Source organism: Elephas maximus, chromosome 1, assembly GCF_024166365.1.
Source record: "Elephas maximus indicus isolate mEleMax1 chromosome 1, mEleMax1 primary haplotype, whole genome shotgun sequence".
In the NCBI taxonomy this organism is placed as follows: Eukaryota; Metazoa; Chordata; class Mammalia; order Proboscidea; family Elephantidae; genus Elephas; species Elephas maximus.
The window spans coordinates 11,739,856-11,761,894 of record NC_064819.1 but is presented as its reverse complement, the minus strand read 5'-3'; the positions used below and the strand labels follow the sequence as shown (position 1 = coordinate 11,761,894).

The following is a 22,039-nucleotide window of genomic DNA, read 5'->3' as shown; positions in this document are numbered from 1 at the left end:
TTTCTTCTGCCAGTTTAAATCTACTCATGAGCCCTTCTAGGGATTTTTTTATTTCAGTTACTGTACTTTTAACTTCAGAATTTAGTTCATTTTGATCATTTGATCTCTTTATTTATATTCTCCATTTGATGCAACACTGTCATTATACTTTACTGTACTTCTATTTATTGTACTACAACACCAGGGTTTCCTCTTTCATCATAGTTTTCTTTAATTCTACACACATGTTTATAATGACTACTTTGAAGTCTTTTTCTGATAGATCCAACATCTGGTCATTCTGAAGGGCATTTTCTGTTGCCTACCTTTTTCTGATGTTTGGGTCATACTTTCCTGTTTCTTTCTATGCCTTGTAAGCTTTTGTTGCAAACTGCACATTTTAGATAATATATTATAGCAACTCTGGGTACTAATTCCCCATCCTCTAGAGCTTGTTATTGTTATTTGCTTGTTTATTTGTTTAGGTACTAGTTGAATTATTTCAGTGAAATAAATTTCCCTTCTCACAGCGTTAAGCTCTTGATGTTACTACTCAGGAAGTAGGAGCTTTGGGTATGCCCAATGCCCACAGTTACCCTAGGATGATACTGATCTGGGTAGGGCTCTCTTCTTATCTTTCCCTGACCAAACTCAGCTGTTAAACTCCACTCATTACCAGCTGATTTCTCAACTGTTTTCAACAATGTCCTAAGGCATGAATTGCTCTACCAAAGAATCCATTCATATTTTGGTGCTTTGGAAGGAATATTTTCTGAGGCTAGTATTCGATATTTGTTTCCACTGCAGGACTGCTCCTCCCAGGTGGTTTATTCTCTGGTCTCTCCTGAGAACTAGATGAACACAGTTTAGCCTAAATGTCTTTCCAATAGCCTTTCACCAAAACCTCCACTTAGGCTTGAATTTCTGCATTCTCTGTTGCAAATGAAGTCAGTTACTTTGGGAAGAGATTAGGAGCCAATGTTGAAGCCCTGGTGGTACGGTGGTTGACAGCTGGGCTGTTAACCAAAAGGTTAGCCATTCAAATCCACCAGCCTCTCCTTGGAAACCCTATGGGGCAGTTCTATTCTGTCTTATAGGGTCACCATCAGTCAGAATCGACTCGATGGCAATGTTTTTTTTTTTTTTTTCACTACATCCCACCCCATGCAAAATCTATGAGCAAGTGCCCTGGAGCTGGTGGTGTGATAAGGAATGGAAACCTTCTCTCTGAATGACACCTCCTCTCTAGGTGCTGAAAGCATAGTGGAGGGGGAGCAGCAGCCTGGGGGTCCTCTCAGCTTGCCTCTCCTGGCATAGAACCACCACCTCATGAGCCATGGCAAGGGTGACCAGAGTCTCAATCTTTTCAGCATGCAGTGCCTAAGCCAAAGCCTCCATTCCATGATTGAGGACTGGGCAGCAGAAATGAGACCCCCACCTCTCAACCACACTCACCTGGGACTTAGCAACAGGATGAGAAATGCTGATATCCTGCTCCTCCCAGGAAGAAAAATCTCTGATTGGGGCTGATGGGAGGGGGAGCCCTGTGTTCTTGGCTGCAGAAGTCTGGAGTGGAATCTCTACTTCACTGAGCTGGGGGTGGGGAGAGAGGGAACGGTTCTGGCTCAAGTACCACAGATTTTTGCTTTCGTTATTGAATTTTCATAGATTTCTCTTGACCAGATGTTTCTTCATTTTTTGTTAGCCCTTAGGACCATTTCCAGAGGCTTTCAATGATTGTGGAATTTTAAAAATAGTTTACACCAGATTCACGGGGATCAGGTCAACAGAACGCCTCACATTGTCATGCCAGAAGTTGGTCATCTCTTATAGTTGAGTTTTAAGGTTTTTTTTTTTTTTAAATATATTCTGAATATAATTACTTTATCAGAAATGTGATTTTTGAATATTTTCTCCCAATATGTAGCTTGTCCTTTCATTGTCTTAACAGAGTCTTTTGCAGAGCAACAGTTTTTATTTTGATAAAGTCCAATTTTCATTTCTTCTTTTATGAATCTTTTGCTGTTAATAAAAATTCATTGCCAAACTCAAGTTCACAAAGAATTTTTCTTAGGTTTACTTCTAGAAGTTTTATATTTTTACGATTTACATTTAGGTCTATGATATTTTTTAAGTTAATTTTTTAAATAAGGTTTGAGGTATATGTTGACAATTTTTTTTTTTTTAAATCATGTCCAATTGTTCCTGTACTGTTTGTTGAAAAGACAATCCTCTTTCCATTGAATTACATTTGCACCTTTGTCAAATACCAGTTGACTATGTTGGTTAGGGTCTATTTCTGGGCTCTCAATCATTTTCCATTGTTTATCATTTTACTAATAAAATTGTTTCTTGATACATACCTTGAAATTGGGTAGTGTGAATCCTTCAAACTTTGTTCTTCTTTTTAGAATTGTTTGGCTATTCTAGTTCTTTTACCTTTCCATATACATTTTAGAATCAGCTACAAAAAAGGTTGCTAAAATTTTTATTGGAATTGCATTGAATCTATAGATCAAGTGAAAGAGAATCAGCATCTCAAGTACTTTGAGTCTTCCAATCCCTGAACACAATTTGTCTATTATTTATTTAAATCTTTGATTTTTTTCATCAGTATTTTATAGTTTTTGGCACATAGATCCAAAAATATAAAATTTTGTTCAATTTATACCAAATGATTTCTTTTTTTGTGCTATTATAAATGGTATTTTCTATTTAATTTCAAATTTCAATATTTCATTGAAGGCATACTGGAATATAACTGATGTTTTTATACTGGCCTTCTATCACAAAACTTTGTTAAACTCCCTAGGAGCTTTTTTGTAGTTTTTTTTATATTTTCTCCATAGACAAACATGGCATGTATAAATAGAATCAGCTTTATTTATTTCCAATCTGTATGACTTTTTTTTATGACTTTTATTTCTTTTTCTTGATTTACTGCACTAACTAGAACTTCTAGCACAGTGATGAATGAGAGTGGTGAGAGGACATTCTTGCCTTGTTCCCAAACATAGGGGAGAAAGCACTCAGTCTTTCAGTACTGAGTATATTAACTTTAGCTTTTTTATGATACTCTTTATTAGGTTAAGAGTTCCTTTATATTCCTTGCTTGCTGAGAGTTTTAATTATAAGTGAATGCTGAATTTTGTCAAAATCTTTGTCTGCATCTATTGAAAAGATCACATGGTTCTTCTTATTCAATCTGTTACTATGGTGAATTACACTGATTAATTTATGAATGTTGAACCAGCCTTCTGTTCTGAAATGAAACCCGTGGTCATGATATATTTTTGATATATTGCTAATATTTTATTGCAGATTTTTACATATACATTCATGAAGTTTCTATATTTTTCTTTTATAAAGTCTTTGTTTTGTTCCGGCATTAAAATAATGCTGGTCTCATACAATGAGTTGGGAAGAGTTACCTTCCATTCATTCTGTCTTCTGTAATAAAAAAAAAAAAAAATTTTTTTTTTTTTTTGGTAATAGATTGTGCAAAATCAGTATTATTTCTTTTTTACATCTTCTGTAAAATTTGCCACTAACTCCATCCGGGCTTGGATTTTTTTTGGAAATTTTTAAAGTACAAGTTCAGCTTCTTTGAAAAAAAAATAGAGTACTATTCATGTTATGTATTTATTCTGGTGGAAGTTTTATGTCTTTACAGTCCATTTCATATAAGTGGTCAAATTAACAGCAACAGAGTTGTTTACAGTATTCCCTTATTATCCTTTTAACCAATTGTTCCTTGTGGATATTGATAATGTGTCATCTCTTAATTGATGATACTTTTCCAGGGGAGGGGTGTTGAGGTGTTATTTTGTCTTCAGACTTTGTGGTTATCTTTTGTTTTTGCAGGACTCTTCACCACCAAGGCTCCAATGGTCACATCCTCCTTTATTTCAGAAATGGTTCCCTCCTAAGACTGCCACTTCTAGTCTGGCATATTTTCAGGCCCCTCCATTTTTTCTGTAACTTTTTATTTTGATATTAACTTCTTAAAGAAAAGTTACCATATTAGTACTAATAACTCCTTTATATTCTTTATTCAGGTTTTCTAATTGTTTATCTCCACATTTGCTTTATCACACACTAACATTATTTTTCTTCTGAACCATCTGATACTGTGTTCCATTACCACTAAACAATTCGGTGTGTATTTACTAAGGACAAAAACATTTATATATATATCTCCACAGATCATTTGTCAAGATCGAAAAATTTACCACTGATACAATACTACTAACTAGTCCACAATTCATACCAAAACCATGATAAGATATCACTATATACCCACTAGGATGATTATAGTCAGAAAGACAGATTAAAAACAAGTGTTGACAAGGATGTGGAGAAACTGAGGACCTAACACATTACTAGCAGAAATATAAAATTGTGCAACCACTGTGGCACAGAGTTTGGCTGTTCCTCAAAATGTTAAACATAAAGTTACCATATGACCCAGCAATTTCACTCCTAGGTATATACTCAAAAGAAGTATGTACTCGCAAAAACTTGTGCAAAAATGTTCACAGCAGCATTATTCATAATAGCCAAATATGGAAAAAACAAAAATGCCAATCAGCTGGTGAATGGATAAATAAAATGTAGCATATCCATACAATGAAGTGGTGCTCAGAAACAAAAAGGAATGAAGTACTGATACATGCTACAACATGGATGAACCTTGACAACTTTGTAACTAAGTGAAAGAAGGATGTCCCTGGGTGGTATAAACAGTTAAGTGCTCAACTACTAGCCAAAAGGTTGGTGGTTCAAACCTATCCAGATGTACCTCAGAAGACAGGCCCAGTGATCTGCTTCTGAAAGATCACAACCGTGAAAATCCAGAGCTCTACCCTGCAAACACTGGATCTCCATGAATCAGAATCGACTCAATGACAACGAACAACAAGTGAAAGAAGCAAGTCCCAAAAGACCACATAGTATATGAGTCCATTTATATGAAATGTCCGGAATAGGCACATAGAGACAGACAGAAATAAGATTAGGGTTTGCCTAGGACTGAAGGCGTTGGGATGAGGAATGATTGTTAATAATAATCATAATACAGGTATTCTAAAATCAAATTGTGCTGATGGTTGCACAAATGTGAAAATACTAAAATCCACAGAATTGCATACTATAAATGAGTGAACTGTATGATATGTGAATTATATCTCAATTAAAAAAAAATTTTTTTCTCAATAAAGCTGTTTAAAAAAAGAAGTTCACGTTCTCCAAAGTTTATCAGAAACCCTCAGAACGAAGTTCATATTTATCACTTGTTTATCCCCTCAGGGTTTCTAGTTTAATATCCACTTTTGGTCTCTTTAGACTCCTCACTATTATGCTTGCCAACTCAACGGCATTTAAAAAGGTAAAAAAAAAAAAAAATTCAGCATTTTGTTTATTTCAAAATAAATTATGCAGGGCATCCAACCTTCTAAAATTCCTGTAACTGATGCTTATTACTCCTTGTTTTAAATACTTATTTTCATGTTTGTTTTGCTTTATTTAGCTTATCTAATTAAAAAAAAAACCTGTTGGTTTCTGTTGAAACAAATTGAATTTACAGATTAACACGTCGGAAATTAACATCTTTACAATATTGAATACACCTATACAAGTAGGTTTTTAATTTATTCAAGCCTTCTTTATGTCCCTGGGGATAAATAATACTTCACATTTATTTTAAGATTTACTACCAGTTATTTTTGTGGATGCTGTTACTGAAAATGGTTCTATTCATCCGTTATATTTTATTTTGTGTACAGAACTCTGTTATTATTCTTAATATATTTTCTAAGTAGTTTTTTTAGATGTGCAATTATATTATTTAAAAATAACTAATTTTGAATTCTATTTCTAAATTTTTACATATCATATTTATTTTTCAACTCTAAATGCATTCATTCACATTTCCAGAAAAATGTCAAAAAACAGTGGTGATTATGAATATCCCTGTTCCATTTCTGAGTAATGGAACGTAACAATTTTGCTATTATTTTGATAGATTTAGTTTAAGATCACGTATGTAGATATGTGGTGTATGCGTGTGTGCGTGCATGCATGCGTGTGTTCAGCTGAGGGCACTGTGACTGAAAAATACACATTTGAAGCCACTACAATTTAGACTGAAAGAAGGTCATTGTATGTAGCACCAGCAGAAACGAGCTCGAAGGACAATACCATCACAGGGCACAGCTCAAGTGAAACAGGTGCTGATCCAGCCTCATTAGCTGTGGTCACCTCCCTCTTATCCCAACAGTATTTAAGAATGTGAGCTTCAGATCAAACCTATCTTTGAAGTATAGAAAATTTTGAGATGTGGAAAAATAATGAAGCACTTCTAAATAGGGTTTCCCAATTCAGGAGACACAGCGGCAGGGGGAGGGAGGAGAAACAAAACTATATTTTATAGTAGATACAATGCTATATTGACAATATTCAATATACATTCCAAGATAAAGGAAAATGTAAGTCATTTTTACGAACAGAAGCCAACTCTGAGGAGAACCAGAAGTTGGTATTACCAGAGAAAGAGTTAAATTAGCTGTTAAAACTAAGCTCAGTAGGGTAAAGGGAATTACATTCACAATAAATGAAAAGAGGAAATCTCAGCAGAGAAGTAGAAATATTAAAAAGTAGCAAATGAAAAAATATCTGAAATTAAAAAAATAAGTTCTGGGCTTAATAGTAGAATGGTAATGATGGAGGAAAAGAGCAGTGAAATTGATGATAAATCAGTAGAAATTAACCAATTTGAAATACCAAAAATTTTGACAGGCAGGTAGCTGTGTCCCAGAAAGAGAGAAAGGAGAAAATTGAATCAAAAAAGAATATTTAGGAGGCGGGGCCAAGATGGCTGACTAGGTAGACGCTACGTCGGATCCCTCTTGCAACAAAGACTAGGAAAAACAAGTGAATCGATCACATACATAACAATCTATGAACCCTGAACAACAAACACAGATTTAAAGAGTCGACCTGAATGACAGAGACAGAGAACGAACAAATACGGGGAAGCAGCGACTGTTTTCGGAGCCTGGAGCCAGCGTCCCAGTCAGGTAACCTTGGTGCCGGGCTTAGGACTGGGCCCAGGAGAGCTGAACACAAAATCTTGTGATGGCTCAAACAAGAGGCACAGCCCTATCCCCCTGAACTGACCCCGGGAGGGGGCAAGCCAGTCCGCGCGGGCAGCTTGGCGACACGGCTGGTGGGAGAACTCCCCGGGAGGCAGTGACCGGTTTTGGAGCCGGAAGTGCAGCGTCCCAGCCGGGGAACCTTGGCGCCGGGCTTTGGACTGGGTGCAGGGGAGCTTAACATGGCATCTACTCATGGCACAAACACGGGGCGCAGCCCTACTCCCCTAAACTAACCCCGGGAGGGGGCCGAGCCATGTGCAGAGGCAGCGCGACGACGCGGCTGGCGGGACGAGAAGTCCCCAGGAGGCAGTGACTGGTTTTGGAGCCGGGAGTGCAGCGTCCCAGCAGGGGAACCTTGAAGCTGGGCTCTGGACTGGCAGCGGAGGATCTGACAGCGGCTTTAGCAGGCCAGACCCTCGGGGGCAATCTCCACACAGCCAGCACACATAGGCGACAGATAAAATAGTCATCCCAAGCAAGATAAGCAACTTTGGCTATGTTCCCGGATGCTACTCTCCTGTTTTTCTGGATCCCTCCCCTTCCCAGGCGGCCTCATTAACATTGGAATTTCCTGAGCCAGAGGGAGAATGGCTCCAGCTCCGCAGCAGCTTTGCTTTTCCCTTTTTTTTTTTTTTGCTCTTTTCCTAACCCATTCTTCCGGCCTGAGAGAAGCAACCACAAAAAACCCAGAGACCAAAAATCCTTGATCTAAAAACACAGAACCAGCTCCAGCCAAGCATATATGATCCAAATCTTGGGCTTTCATCCTTACAGTGAACAAGGTGGCGGTTATAACCCAAAGGCAGATCTGATAGGGATCTGACTGCATTTTTTTTTAGCGAATTTATTGGGAAAACAAGTTGCCCAGGTCTGATATCTCTGCTTATTCAACAGAGACCTAACTGACCCACAACAGGGAACTGAGGGCTGAAGCTCCCCCCAGACCACCTAGCCTTTTGCCTTAGGGGCCTAAGGAGGGTGACACCTACCAACCAGTAGCGGTACTTACATTGGAGGCCTAAGGTACAGCTGCACTGTCCTCCCACCAAGGTGCTATAGGAATAGAGACACACCTACCTCACTGACACTTGGGGGAACCCTGTCAGCATCCTGCCCCCCCCTGGAATGTGAACCCCAGCTGCTAATAGAATCTGGTACACACAACTATCACCACTACTTCTCGAGGTGGATAGGTCTTAGGGTGCAGCACACACCTGATGACTGAAAATCAGACTGTACTCAAGAATAGTGAGTAGACTCAGGCATATATATCTGGCAACAGCCCAAAGCAGCTGGTAATAGGTCATAAGTAAGTCAAGGGCTACAACAAATAAGACAGCACAATCTAGTAGCCCATCCACGTATACTGAAAGAAAACAAAACAAGATAAGACTCAGTGAACAATTATAGAATAAACCACTACTATATCTTTTTTTTTTTTTTTTTTTATCTTAGTGATGGCTCGGAGACAACAGTCGATATCAAAACACATAAAGAAGCAGACCATGACAGCTTCTACAACCCCCCAAACAAAAGAATCAAAATCTTTCCCAAATGAAGATACAATCCTGGAATTATCAGATACAGAATATAAAAAACTAATTTACAGAATGCTTCAAGACATCACGGATGACCTCAGAAATGAAATAAGGCAAACCGCAGAAAAAGCCAAGGAACACACTGATAAAACAGTTGAAGAACTCAAAAAGATTATTCAAGAACATAGTGGAAAAATTAATAAGTTGCAAGAATCCACAAAGAGACAGCATGCAGAAATCCAAAAGATTAACAATAAAATTACAGAATTAGACAACGCAATAGGAAGTCAGAGGAGCAGACTCGACCAATTAGAATGCAGACTGGGAAATCTGGAGGACCAGGGAATTAACACCAACATAGCTGAAAAAAAATCAGATAAAAGAATTAAAAAAAAAGAAGAAACCCTAAGAATCATGTGGGACTCTAGCAAGAGGGATAACTTGCGTATGATTGGAGTCCCAGAACAGGGACGGAGGACAGAAAACACAGAGAAAATAGTTGAAGATCTGCTGACAGAAAACTTCCCTGACATCATGAAAGATGAAAGGCTATCTATCCAAGATGCTCATCGAACCCCATTTAAGATTGGTCCAAAAAGAAAAACACCAAGACATATTATCATCAAACTTGCCAAAACCAAAGATAAAGAGAAAATTTTAAAAGCAGCCAGGGAGAAAAGAAAGGTCTCCTTTAAGGAAGAATCAATAAGAATAAGTTCAGACTACTCAGCAGAAACCATGCAGGCGAGAAGGCAATGGGATGACATATACAGAGCACTGAAAGAGAAAAACTGCCAGCCAAGGATCATATGGCCAGCAAAACTCTCTCTCAAATATGAAGGTGAAATTAAGATATTTACAGATAAACACAAGCTTAGAGAATTTGCAAAAACCAAACCAAAGCTACAAGAAATACTAAAGGAAATTGTTTGGTCAGAAAACCAATAATATCAGATACCAGCACAACACAAGGTCGCCAAACAGAACATCCTCATATCAACTCAAATAGGGAAATCACAAAAACAAATTAAAATTAATCAAAAAAAAAAAAAAAGCTCATAACAGGGAATCATGGAAGTCAATACGTAAAACATCACAATAATCAAAAAGAGGGACTAAATACAGGTGGCGTAGAACTGCCATGTGGAGAGTGATACAAGGCAATATAGGACAATACAAGTTAGGTTTTTACTTAGAAAAATAGGGGTAAATATTAAGGTAACCAGAAAGAGGTATAACAACTCCATAACTCAAAATAAAAGCCAAGAAAAACGTAACGACTCAACAGACATAAAGTAAAATACTATGAAAATGAGGATCCCACAATTTACAAAGAAAAACGTCTCAGCACAAAAAGGTAAGTGGAAAAATGAAATTGTCATCACACACGAAAAGGCATCAAAATGACAACACTAAACACTTATTTATCTATAATTACCCTGAATGTAAATGGACTAAATGCACCAATAAAGAGACAGAGAGTCTCGGACTGGACAAAGAAACACAATCCGTCTATACGCTGCCTACAAGAGACACACCTTAGACTACTTAGAGACACAAACAAACTAAAACTCAAAGGATGGAAAAAAATATATCAAGCAAACAATAAGCAAAAAAGAAGAGGAGTAACAATATTAATTTCTGACAAAATAGACTTTAGACTTAAATCCACCACAAAGGATAAAGAAGGACACTACAAAATGATAAAAGGGACAATTGATCAGGAAGATATAACCATATTAAATATTTATGCACCCAATGACAGGGCTGCAAGATACATAAATCAAATTTGAACAGAACTGAAAAGTGAGATAACCACCTCCACAATTATAGTAGGAGACTTCAACACACCACTTTCGGAGAAGGACGGGACATCCAGTAAGAAGCTCAATAGAGACACGGAAGACCTAATTACAACAATCAACCAACTTGACCTCATTGACTTATACAGAACTCTCCACCCAACTGCTGCAAAGTATACTTTTTTTTCTACCGCACATGGAACATCCTCTAGAATAGACCACATATTAGGTCATAAAACAAACCTTTGCAGAATCCAAAACATCGAAATATTACAAAGCATCTTCTCAGACCACAAGGCAATAAAAACAGAAATTAATAACAGGAAAACTAGGGAAAAGAAATCAAATACTTGGAAACTGAACAATACCCTCCTGAAAAAAGACTGGGTTATAGAAGACATCAAGGAGGGAATAAGGAAATTCATAGAATGCAACGAGAATGAAAATACTTCCTATCAAAACCTCTTGCACACAGCAAAAGCAGTGCTCAGAGGCAAATTTATATCGATAAATGCACACACACAAAAAGAAGAAAGAGCCAAAATCAGAGAACTATCCCCACAACTTGAACAAATAGAAAGTGAGCAACAAAAGAACCCATCAGGCACCAGAAGAAAACAAATAACAAAAATTAGAGCTGAACTAAATGAATTAGAGAACAGAAAAACAATTGAAAGAATTAACAAAGCCAAAAGCTGGTTCTTCGAAAAAATTAACAAAATTGATAAACCATTGGCTAGACTGACTAAAGAAATACAGGAAAGGAAACAAATAACCCAAATAAGAAATGAGAAGGGCCACATCACAACAGTCCCAACTGAAATTAAAAGAATCATATCAGATTATTACGAAAAATTGTACTCTAACAAATTTGCAAACCTAGAAGAAATGGATAAATTCCTGGAAAAACACTACCTACCTAAACTAACACATTCAGAAGTAGAACAACTAAATAGACCCATAACAAAAAAAGAGATCGAAACGGTAATCAAAAAATTCCCAACAAAAAAAAAGCCCTGGCCTGGATGGCTTCACTGCAGAGTTCTACCAAACTTTCAGAGAAGAGTTAACACCACTAGTACTAAAGGTACTTCAAAGCATAGAAAATGACGGAATACTACCCAACTCATTCTATGAAGCCACCATCTCCCTGATACCAAAACCAGGTAAAGACATCACAAAAAAAGAAAATTATAGACCTATAACCCTCATGAACATAGATACAAAAATCCTCAACAAAATTCTAGCCAATAGAATTCAACAACATATCAAAAAAATAATTCACCACGACCTAGTGGGATTTATACCAGGTATGCAAGGCTGGTTTAATATTAGAAAAACCATTAATGTAATCCACCATATTAATAAAACAAAAGACAAAAACCACATGATCTTATCAATTGATGCAGAAAAGGCATTTGACAAAGTCCAACACCCATCCATGATAAAAACTCTCACCAAAATAGGAATCAAAGGAAAAGTCCTCAACATAATAAAGGGCATCTATGCAAAGCCAACAGCCAACATCACTCTAAATGGAGAGAACCTGAAAGCATTTCCCTTGAGAACGGGAACCAGACAAGGATGCCCTTTATCACTGCTCTTATTCAATACTGTACTAGAAGTCCTAGCCAGAGCAATTAGGCTAGACAAAGAAATAAAGGGCATCCGGATTGGCAAAGAAGAAGTAAAATTATCTCTATTTGCAGATGACATGATCTTATACACAGAAAACCCTAAGGAATCCTCCAGAAAACTACTGAAACTAATAGAAGAGTTTGGCAGAGTCTCAGGTTATAAGACAAACATACAAAAATCACTTGGATTCCTCTACATCAATAAAAAGAACATCGAAGAGGAAATCACCAAATCAATACCATTCACAGTAGCCCCCAAGAAGATAAAATACTTAGGAATAAATCTTACCAAGGATGTAAAAGACCTATACAAAGAAAACTACAAAGCTCTACTACAAGAAATTCAAAAGGACATACTTAAGTGGAAAAACATACCTTGCTCATGGATAGGAAGACTTAACATAGTAAAAATGTCTATTCTACCAAAAGCCATCTATATACATACAATGCACTCCCGATCCAAATTCCAATGTCATTTTTTAAGGTGATAGAGAAACAAATCACCAACTTCATATGGAAGGGAAAGAAATCTCGGATAAGCAAAGCATTACTGAAAAAGAAGAAGAAAGTGGGACGCTTCACTCTACCTGATTTCAGAACCTATTATACAGCCACAGTAGTCAAAACAGCCTGGTACTGGTACAACAACAGACACATAGACCAGTGGAACAGAATTGAGAACCCAGATATAAATCCATCCACATATGAGCAGCTGATATTTGACAAAGGCCCAGTGTCAGTTAATTGGGGAAAAGATAGTCTTTTTAACAAACGGCGCTGGCATAACTGGATATCCATTTGCAACAAAATGAAACAGGACCCATACCTCACACCATGCACAAAAACTAACTCCAAGTGGATCAAAGACCTAAATATGAAGACTAAAACGATAAAGATCATGGAAGAAAAAATAGGGACAACCCTAGGAGCCCTAATACAAGGCATAAACAGAATACAAAACATTACCGAAAATGATGAATAGAAACCAGATAACTGGGAGCTCCTAAAAATCAAACACCTATGCTCATCTAAAGACTTCACCAAAAGAGTAAAAAGACCACCTACAGACTGGGAAAGAATATTCAGCTATGACATCTCCAACCAGCGCCTGATCTCTAAAATCTATATGATTCTGTCAAAACTCAACCACAAAAAGACAAACAACCCAATCAAGAAGTGGGCAAAGGATATGAACACACATTTCACTAAAGAAGATATTCAGGCAGCCAACAGATACATGAGAAAATGCTCCCGATCATTAGCCATTAGAGAAATGCAAATTAAAACTACGACGAGATTCCATCTCACACCAACTAGACTAGCATTAATCCAAAAAACACAAAATAATAAATGTTGGAGAGGCTGCGGAGAGATTGGAACTCTCATACACTGCTGGTGGGAATGTAAAATGGTACAATCACTTTGGAAATCTATCTGGCGTTATCTTAAACAGTTAGAAATAGAACTACCATACAACCCAGAAATCCCACTCCTCGGAATATACCCTAGAGAAATAAGAGCCTTCACACAAACAGATATATGCACACCCATGTTTATTGCAGCTCTGTTTACAATAGCAAAAAGTTGGAAGCAACCAAGGTGTCCGTCAACGGATGAATGGGTAAACAAATTGTGGTATATTCACACAATGGAATACTACACATCGATAAAGAACAGTGACGAATCTCTGAAACATTTCATGACATGGAGGAACCTGGAAGGCATTATGCTGAGCGAAATGAGTCAGAGGCAAAAGGACAAATATTGTATAAGACCACTATTATAAGATCTTGAGAAATAGAAAAAACTGAGAAGAACACATACTTTTGTGGTTACGAGGAGGGGAGGGAGGGAGAGGGTTTTTTATTGATCAATCAGTAGATAAGAACTGCTTTGGGTGAGGGGAAAGAGAACACTCAATACAAGGAAGGTCAGCTCAATTGGACTGGACTAAAAGCAAAGAGGTTTCCGGGATAAAATGAATGCTTCAAAGGTCAGCGGACCAGGGGCTGGGGTCTGGGGAACATGGTTTGAGGGGACTTCTAAGTCAATTGGCAAAATAATTCTATTATGAAAACATTCTGCATCCCACTTTGAAATGTGGCGTCTGGGGTCCTAAATGCTAACAAGCGGCCATCTAAGATACATCAATTGGTCTCAACCCACCTGGAGCAAAGGAAAATGAAGAACTCCAAGGTCACACAACAACTAAGAGCCCAAGAGACAGAAAGGGTCACATGAACCAGAGACCTAAATCATCCTGAGACCAGAAGAACTAGTTGGTGCCCGGCCACAATCGATGAGTGCCCTGTCAGGGAGCACAACAGAGAACTCCTGAGGGAGCAGGAGATCAGTGGGATAGAGACCCCAAATTCTCATAAAAAGACCATACTTAATGGTCTGACTGCGACTAGAGGAATCCCGGTGGCAATGCTCCCCAGACCTTCTGTTGGCACAGGACAGGAACCATCACCGAAGACAACTCATCAGACATGAAAGGGACTGGTCAGCGGCGGGGAGAGAGATGCTGATGAAGAGAGAGCTAATTAAATCAGGTGGACACTGGAAAAAAAAAAAAATGAAACAGGACCCATACCTCACACCATGCACAAAAACTAACTCCAAGTGGATCAAAGACCTAAATATAAAGACTAAAACGATAAAGATCATGGAAGAAAAAATAGGGACAACCCTAGGAGCCCTAATACAAGGCATAAACAGAATACAAAACATTACTGAAAATGACGAAGAGAAACCAGATAACTGGGAGCTCCTAAAAATCAAACACCTATGCTCATCTAAAGACTTCACCAAAAGAGTAAAAAGACCACCTACAGACTGGGAAAGAATTTTCAGCTATGACATCTCAGACCAGCGCCTGATCTCTAAAATCTATATGATTCTGTCAAAACTCAACCACAAAAAGACAAACAACCCAATCAAGAAGAGGGCAAAGGATATGAACACACACTTCACTAAAGAAGATATTCAGGCAGCTAACAGATACATGAGAAAATGCTGTCGATCATTAGCCATTAGAGAAATGCAAATTAAAACCACGATGAGATCCCATCCAACAAGGCTGGCATTAATCCAAAAAACACAAAATAATAAATGTTGGAGAGGCTGCGGAGAGATTGGAACTCTTATACACTGCTGGTGGGAATGTAAAATGGTACAACCACTTTGGAAATCTATCTGGCGTTATCTTAAACAGTTAGAAATAGAACTACCATACAACCCAGAAATCCCACTCCTCGGAATATACCCTAGAGAAATAAGAGCCTTCACACAAACAGATATATGCACACCCATGTTTATTGCAGCACTGTTTACAATAGCAAAAACCTGGAAGCAACCAAGGTGTCCATCAACAGATGAATGGGTAAATAAATTGTGGTATATTCACACAATGGAATACTACACATCGATAAAGAACAATGATGAATCTGTGAAACATTTCATAACATGGAGGAACCTGGAAGGCATTATGCTGAGCAAAATGAGTCAGAGGCAAAAGGACAAATATTGTATAAGACCACTATTATAAGATCTTGAGAAATAGTATAAACTGAGAAGAACACATACTTTTGTGGTTACGAGGGGGGGAGGGAGGGAGGGAGGGAGAGGGTTTTTTACTGATTAGTTAGTAGATAAGAACTACTTTAGGTGAAGGGAAGGACAATACTCAATACATGGAAGGTCAGCTCAAATGGACTGGACCAAAAGCAAAGAAGTTTCCAGGATAAAATGAATGATTCAAAGGTCAGCGAAGCAAGGGCGGGAGTTTGGGGACTATGGCTGAAGGGGACTTCTAAGTCAATTGGCAAAATAATACTATTATGAAAACATTCTGCATCCTACTTTGAAATGTGGCATCTGGGGTCTTAAATGCTAACAAGCGGCCATCTAAGATGCATCAATTGGTCTCAACCCACCCGGATCAAAGGAGAATGAAGAACACCAAGGTCACACGACAACTATGAGCCCAAGAGACAGAAAGGGCCACATGAACCAGAGACTTACATCATTCTGAGATCAGAAGAACTAGATGGTGTCCGGCCACAACTGATGACTGCCCTGACAGGGAGCACAACGGAGAACCCCTGAGGGAGCAGGAGATCAGTGGGATGCAGACCCCAAATTCTCATAAAAAGACCAGACTTAATGGTCTGACTGAGACTAGAGGAATCCCGGCGGTCATTGTCCCCAAACCTTCTGTTGGCCCAGGACAGGAACCATTCCCGAAAACAACTCATCAGACATGGAAGGGACTGGACAATGGGTTGGAGAGAGATGTTGATAAAGAGTGAGCTACTTGTATCAGGTGGACACTTGAGACTGTGTTGGCATCTCCTGTCTGGAGGGGAGATGGGAGGATAGAGAGAGTTAGAAACTGGCACAATTGTTATGAAAGGAGAGACCGGAAGGGCTGACTCATTAGGGGGAGAGTATTTTTTTTTTTTTAAGTGGGAGTATGGAGCAAGGTGTATATAAGCTTATACGTGACAGACTGACTTGATTTGTAAACGTTCACTTAAAGCTCAATAAAAATTATTTTAAAAAAAAAAAGAATATTTAAAGAAACAATGGCTGAAGACTTCCCAAATATTGTGAAGTATATAAACGTAGAGATTTAAGAAGCTGAAAACCCTAAGCAGGATAAATTTAAAGAAAGCAAGTCTAGGCACATCATAGTTACACTGATGAAAGTCAAGGATATAGACAAAATTTTGAAGGTTGCCCAAAAAATGGCATATACAGAGGAAGCACAATTTGAATGTCCACAGATTTTGTATTCAGATATTATGGAGATCAGAAGACCATGTAAAAACATCTTTAAAGTGTCCAGTGCTTAAAAAAAACTTCAACCCAGAATTCTACAACCAGTAAAAATTTTCTTCAAGAATTAAACCAAAAAAGTAATTCATTAACACCAGAATTGCACAATAAGAAATGCTAAATGATGTTCTTATATTTTCAGGAAAAAATGAACAGTATTGAAAATGATAAATATCAGAGAAAATACAAAAGACTATTTTTTTCTCTTAATTAAAAAAAAATACATATAAACTATTTAAAGCAACCATTATAACACTGTCCTGTGGGGTTTACAATGGATGTAGATGGAATACATATGAGAACTATGGCATAAAAGACAGTGGGAGAAGATAAATGTCTTATACAGCTGCAAGTTTTCTACATTTTATGGGGAATTTCACAATATTAGTTCCAATACACTAATAGACTGTAAAAAGTTAAGGAAGTATATTGTAATCCCTAGGACAACCAATTAAAAATTACACAAACATAAAAAGTCTATAGAAAAATTACATGGAATTCTAACAAAAATATTAAAATAATATACCCTAATGAAGGAAAGGAACAAAAAGTGATGTGACCAGTAGAAAACAAATAATAATGTTGTGGAACTAATTCAACCATGAGATAATCAATAACTACATTTAATGTTAATGGAGTAAACACTCCATCTAAAAGGCAGATATTAAAACAAATCTAAACCAGTTGTTGCTGGGTCGATTCCAACTCATGGTGATCCCACATGTGTCACGGTAGAACTGTACTCCATAAGGTTTTCAATGGCTGATTTTTCAGAAGTAGACAACAACCAGGACTATTACAAGACTGGATAAAAAAGGTAAACCCAACTACATACACTCTACAAGGGACATACATTAAATACAAAGACACAGACAGGTTGAAAGTAAGTGAGAATAAAAGGCTATACCAATGAAAACAGTAAGCAAAGGAAGGCTGGAGGGGAAATATCAGTATCACATAAAATGTACTGCAAGACAAGAGTAGTACTTAAGATAAAGGGGAAGATTTCATAATGATCAAAGGGTCAGTGCATCAGGAAGAATAACAAAAACAATGGTGTGGATGCCTAATTAAAAAAAAAAATCCATTGCCGTCAAGTTGATTCCGACTCACAGAGACCCTACGGGGCAGAATAGAACTGCCCCTTAGGGTTTCCAAGGAGCGGCTGGTGGATTCAAACTGCCAACCTTTTGGATAGCTGCTGAGTTCCTAACTGCTGCACCACTAGGGCCCCAAGGATTTCCAAGGAGCAGCTGGTGGATTTGAATGGCTGACCTTTTAGCTAGCAGCCACAGCTCTCAACCACTGTAAAGCAAAAATGGACGGAATTAAAGTGAAATATAGGTAATTCCAAAATCGTGATAGGAAATTTTAACACATACTGTCAGCAGCTGATGAGCACTAGACATGTATCGCTGGAATTGACTCGACAGCAATGTTTTGAGTTTGGGTTAGACAAATACCAGTAAAATCAAAAAGGATATAATTAACATTATCTATCACCTTGATTTATTTGATTTTCAAAGTACAGGCAGTGCCCCGGGTACAATGAGATTTCTTCCTTCCCACGTCTTTAAGTCTTTAAGTGGGATTTATAGGTAAGGTGGGACAGGTGCATACAATTCTTATTTGGACTTTAACGCAAGAAGAGGCTGGAAGCCTTTTAAATGATTTAAAGGCTCTACGTGCAGCCAGTGAAGGTGACTGTGATGAGAATTTGTTGTGAGGAGGGACTGGTTCAGTCACTTCAAAGTGAGAGCAGATTTATACAACGTTAAAGGGCAAGGAGGAGTTGTCCATAAGTTGAACGTTCGTAACCCGGGGACTGCGTGTATATAAACCAAAAATAAACAGAATTACAAGGAAAAATCCATATAATGCAGTTTAGTTTTTCTCCCTCAGAACTGAAAAATCAAACAACAAAACTTAGCGAAGAATCGAACAGCACAGTGTGAAAGGCACAATCTCAAGTTTCACTTTTATGCAACAGGAAACTTACATTCTTCTCAATCATACGTGCAACTTTATGGCAATTGGCTTTACAGTAATTGTAAAGAAAATTTCAGTAAATTTTGTAGAGCTAGTATCAAGCCACATTCTCTGATACTTAATTTAGAAATCCATAATAATAAAAAAAAAGGTTTGGAAATTAGAAAACGTGTCTAAATAACTTATGGGTCAAAGGAGAAAACACAGTAGGAACAAGAAAATGACCCAAACTGAATATATTAATACTAAATATCAAAAGTTAGAGGATACAGCAAGAACCCCTGGTTAAGTGTTCGGATGTTAACCAAAAGGTCGGCAGTTCAAACCCACTAGTGAAAAGTGTGGCAGTCTGCTTCTGTAAAAATTACAGCCCAGCAAACCCTGTGGGGCAGTTCTGCTCTGTTCACCGTCTCTGTGAGTTGGGATGGGCTCAACGGCAATGGGTTTGGTTTGGGCTTTATAGGACATAGCTGAAGTTGTACTTAGAGAAAATTATTTTAGAAAATAAAAATGGCTGAAAAGTAATGAATTTCAACTTAAGGAGTAAGACAAGGAATAAAATAAACCCAAAGAATATAAACAGATATGACAATGGATGCCTCTATTCTCCAAGTCACTGGTGCTTGCTTAACCATGTCACGATGAGGCAGCAGGAGTTTAATCTGATTAATATGTTATGAGAGACACAGATGCTGATGTGTATACACTATGGATACAATGAAACACATGAAGTCTCAGATGCCCAGGTAAGCCAAAAAGAATGTCTATACAAGTTGATTTTTGAGAACAGAAGGAAATAAACAGAAAACTTATGAATAAATCAAATTATAAATCATAAAAGGCACAGGCATAGGATTTTTTTGAGGAAAACAAAGCAACCATAGGAACAAATAGTTGACACCAACTGACATGTATAACAAACATCTGTTCCAGGCTTTCACAACGGCAATCTCTAAATAAAGCATTTCTAAGTAATCATCTAAGTGTAAGCCTCTAAACAAAGCATCTAGATTAAAATGTTGTAATAATTTACAGACAGAGTAAGCAACTGTGGTAAAAGAAATGGAAAGTCAACACAAGATGGAGTAATTCTGAGAAACCCGTGATCTATAAAACCAAACCCGTCGCCATCGAGTCAATTCCAACTCACAGCGAACCTACAGGACAGAGCAGAACTATTTCATAGGGTTTCCAAAGAGCAGGTGGTGGATTTGAACTGCCAGCCTTTTGGTTAGCAACCAAGCTCTTAACCACTGCACCACCAGGACACCAATTATAGAAAACACACCACTATTTTCTAAATGTGATACTATAACAAATGCTCAAAAACTATAAAATATAATGTGTTTAAGTAACTGTTAGGGTTTTACCTCTCTATTTTTACAAATAACCTACGGTATAAGCTAAACATGGAACGTGGATAATCAGCATTATTCTCTAAAATAATTTGCTCATATGAATTATAGATGTTCATACATTTGAATTTTTATTCTGCTCAGTTACGTGGACAGATCCAGCATGAATCCTAAACACCCCTTTTCAATGTGAATAGTAGTAAGATAGGAAGCCCTGGTGGCACAGTGGCTAAGTGCTACGGTTGCTAACCAAAAGGGTGCCAGTTCAAATCCACCAGCTGCTACCTGGAAACTCCATGGGGCAGTTCTACTCTGACCAACAGGGTTGCTAAGAGCCAGAATCGACTCAATGGCAACAGGTTTGTTTTGGGGGTTTTTTAGTGATAAGATAAATACAAACTACCAAAAAAAATTAAACAAAACAAAAAAAAACACAGTCCTTATAATAACCAAATGGTAGAAATGGAAATAAATGGGAGAATCTAGAAAACAACAGGTTTTAACACAGTATATGAATTAGGTCTGAAAGTGAGATCTACATAGTGCCATTCTCATTCTCTCACTTGCTCCTCAACCCTTAAAATGGGCCAGATTTCCTATCTTATATCCTCTGCTTCAAGTATATTAACCATCCACTTTTTGAGAAGGCCTTTGTGTAATAAGCACAACTTTCAAAGTGAGAAAGTGGATGAACATGAAAAAGGGAAGAACAGAAAGTTTGGGGTATAATGTTGGGATCTGAAAGAGGTATAAGCTATACCCTAGGACCTCTTCCTACCAAACATACTACCAATCACCTCTCCTACTTCAAGTCAAGACACTGTATGTCCAGTGTTCATTTCTTTTGAAAACATACATCTTACCATGTGGAATTGTGGTCTGGAAAGGGCGACTTGGACTTTTCAGGTTCCATAAAGTCAAGCTGCCATCTGAATGGCTGCACATGAACTGCTTGCCCTCATGGTGCCAATCAATTGAATGAATAGCCTAATAAAATAACAAAAACAAGTAGAAAAAAAAAATAGATACATTACATCATTCTAACATTCCAAAGGAAAAATATTCAGACACAAATTTATTACAGTAATAACACTTAAACATGTAAGGTGATTTTTCTGACACAGCTCAGACTACATGAGGCTTCAATCCTCTACGGACTTATAAAAGGCTACAAAAACTCATCTCCTTAGATAAAGAAAAGTAAATTTCCTGTCACACAGGCTGTCAATTACAGGGAGGAATTAGAATCCAGAACTTTTGACTGACATCCCATGTCCTTTCTGTATCTTATAGCCCTTTTTTGAAAAATTATTCACACAGAAGGAGAATTAAGGCAATCAGAATATAATTTAGAATAGAGACCTATTTTCATTTCAACTAGACTATTTTAAAAATTAATTTAAATAAGACCTACAATCTAAGGGTTTACTATGTGCCAGACCGCATGGTAAGCATGTATCTCATTTAATCCTATAAGACAGGTATTATTTTTCTAATATACACATGATAAAATGTACCTAAAGAGACTGAGAAACTTACTCAGTTCATACCACTCAAAGCTAAGGTCTGTCTAACTACAAACACTGAGAGAGGCAAAACGCATATAAATAAAATATAATTAGATATATAAGTATTATGGAGTCCTGGTGGCGTAGGGGTTAAGAGCTCGGCTGCTAACCTAAATATCAGCAGTTCAAATCCCCTAGGTGCTCCTTGGAAACACTGTGGGGCAGTTCTACTCTG

At 37.6% G+C, this 22,039-nt stretch overlaps 1 protein-coding gene across 4 annotated transcripts in view; it reads right to left on the bottom strand.

The window, feature by feature from the left end:
• Window positions 1-22,039, bottom strand: part of STXBP5L (syntaxin binding protein 5L) — a 379,510-nt gene that overhangs the window by 183,156 nt on the left and 174,315 nt on the right. For all 4 annotated transcript variants that reach the window (XM_049877576.1, XM_049877583.1, XM_049877594.1 and 1 more), the window contains one exon: window positions 21,160-21,283. In XM_049877576.1, coding sequence (XP_049733533.1) covers window positions 21,160-21,283 — 124 coding nt within the window. The remainder of the gene's footprint in view (window positions 1-21,159; window positions 21,284-22,039) is intronic.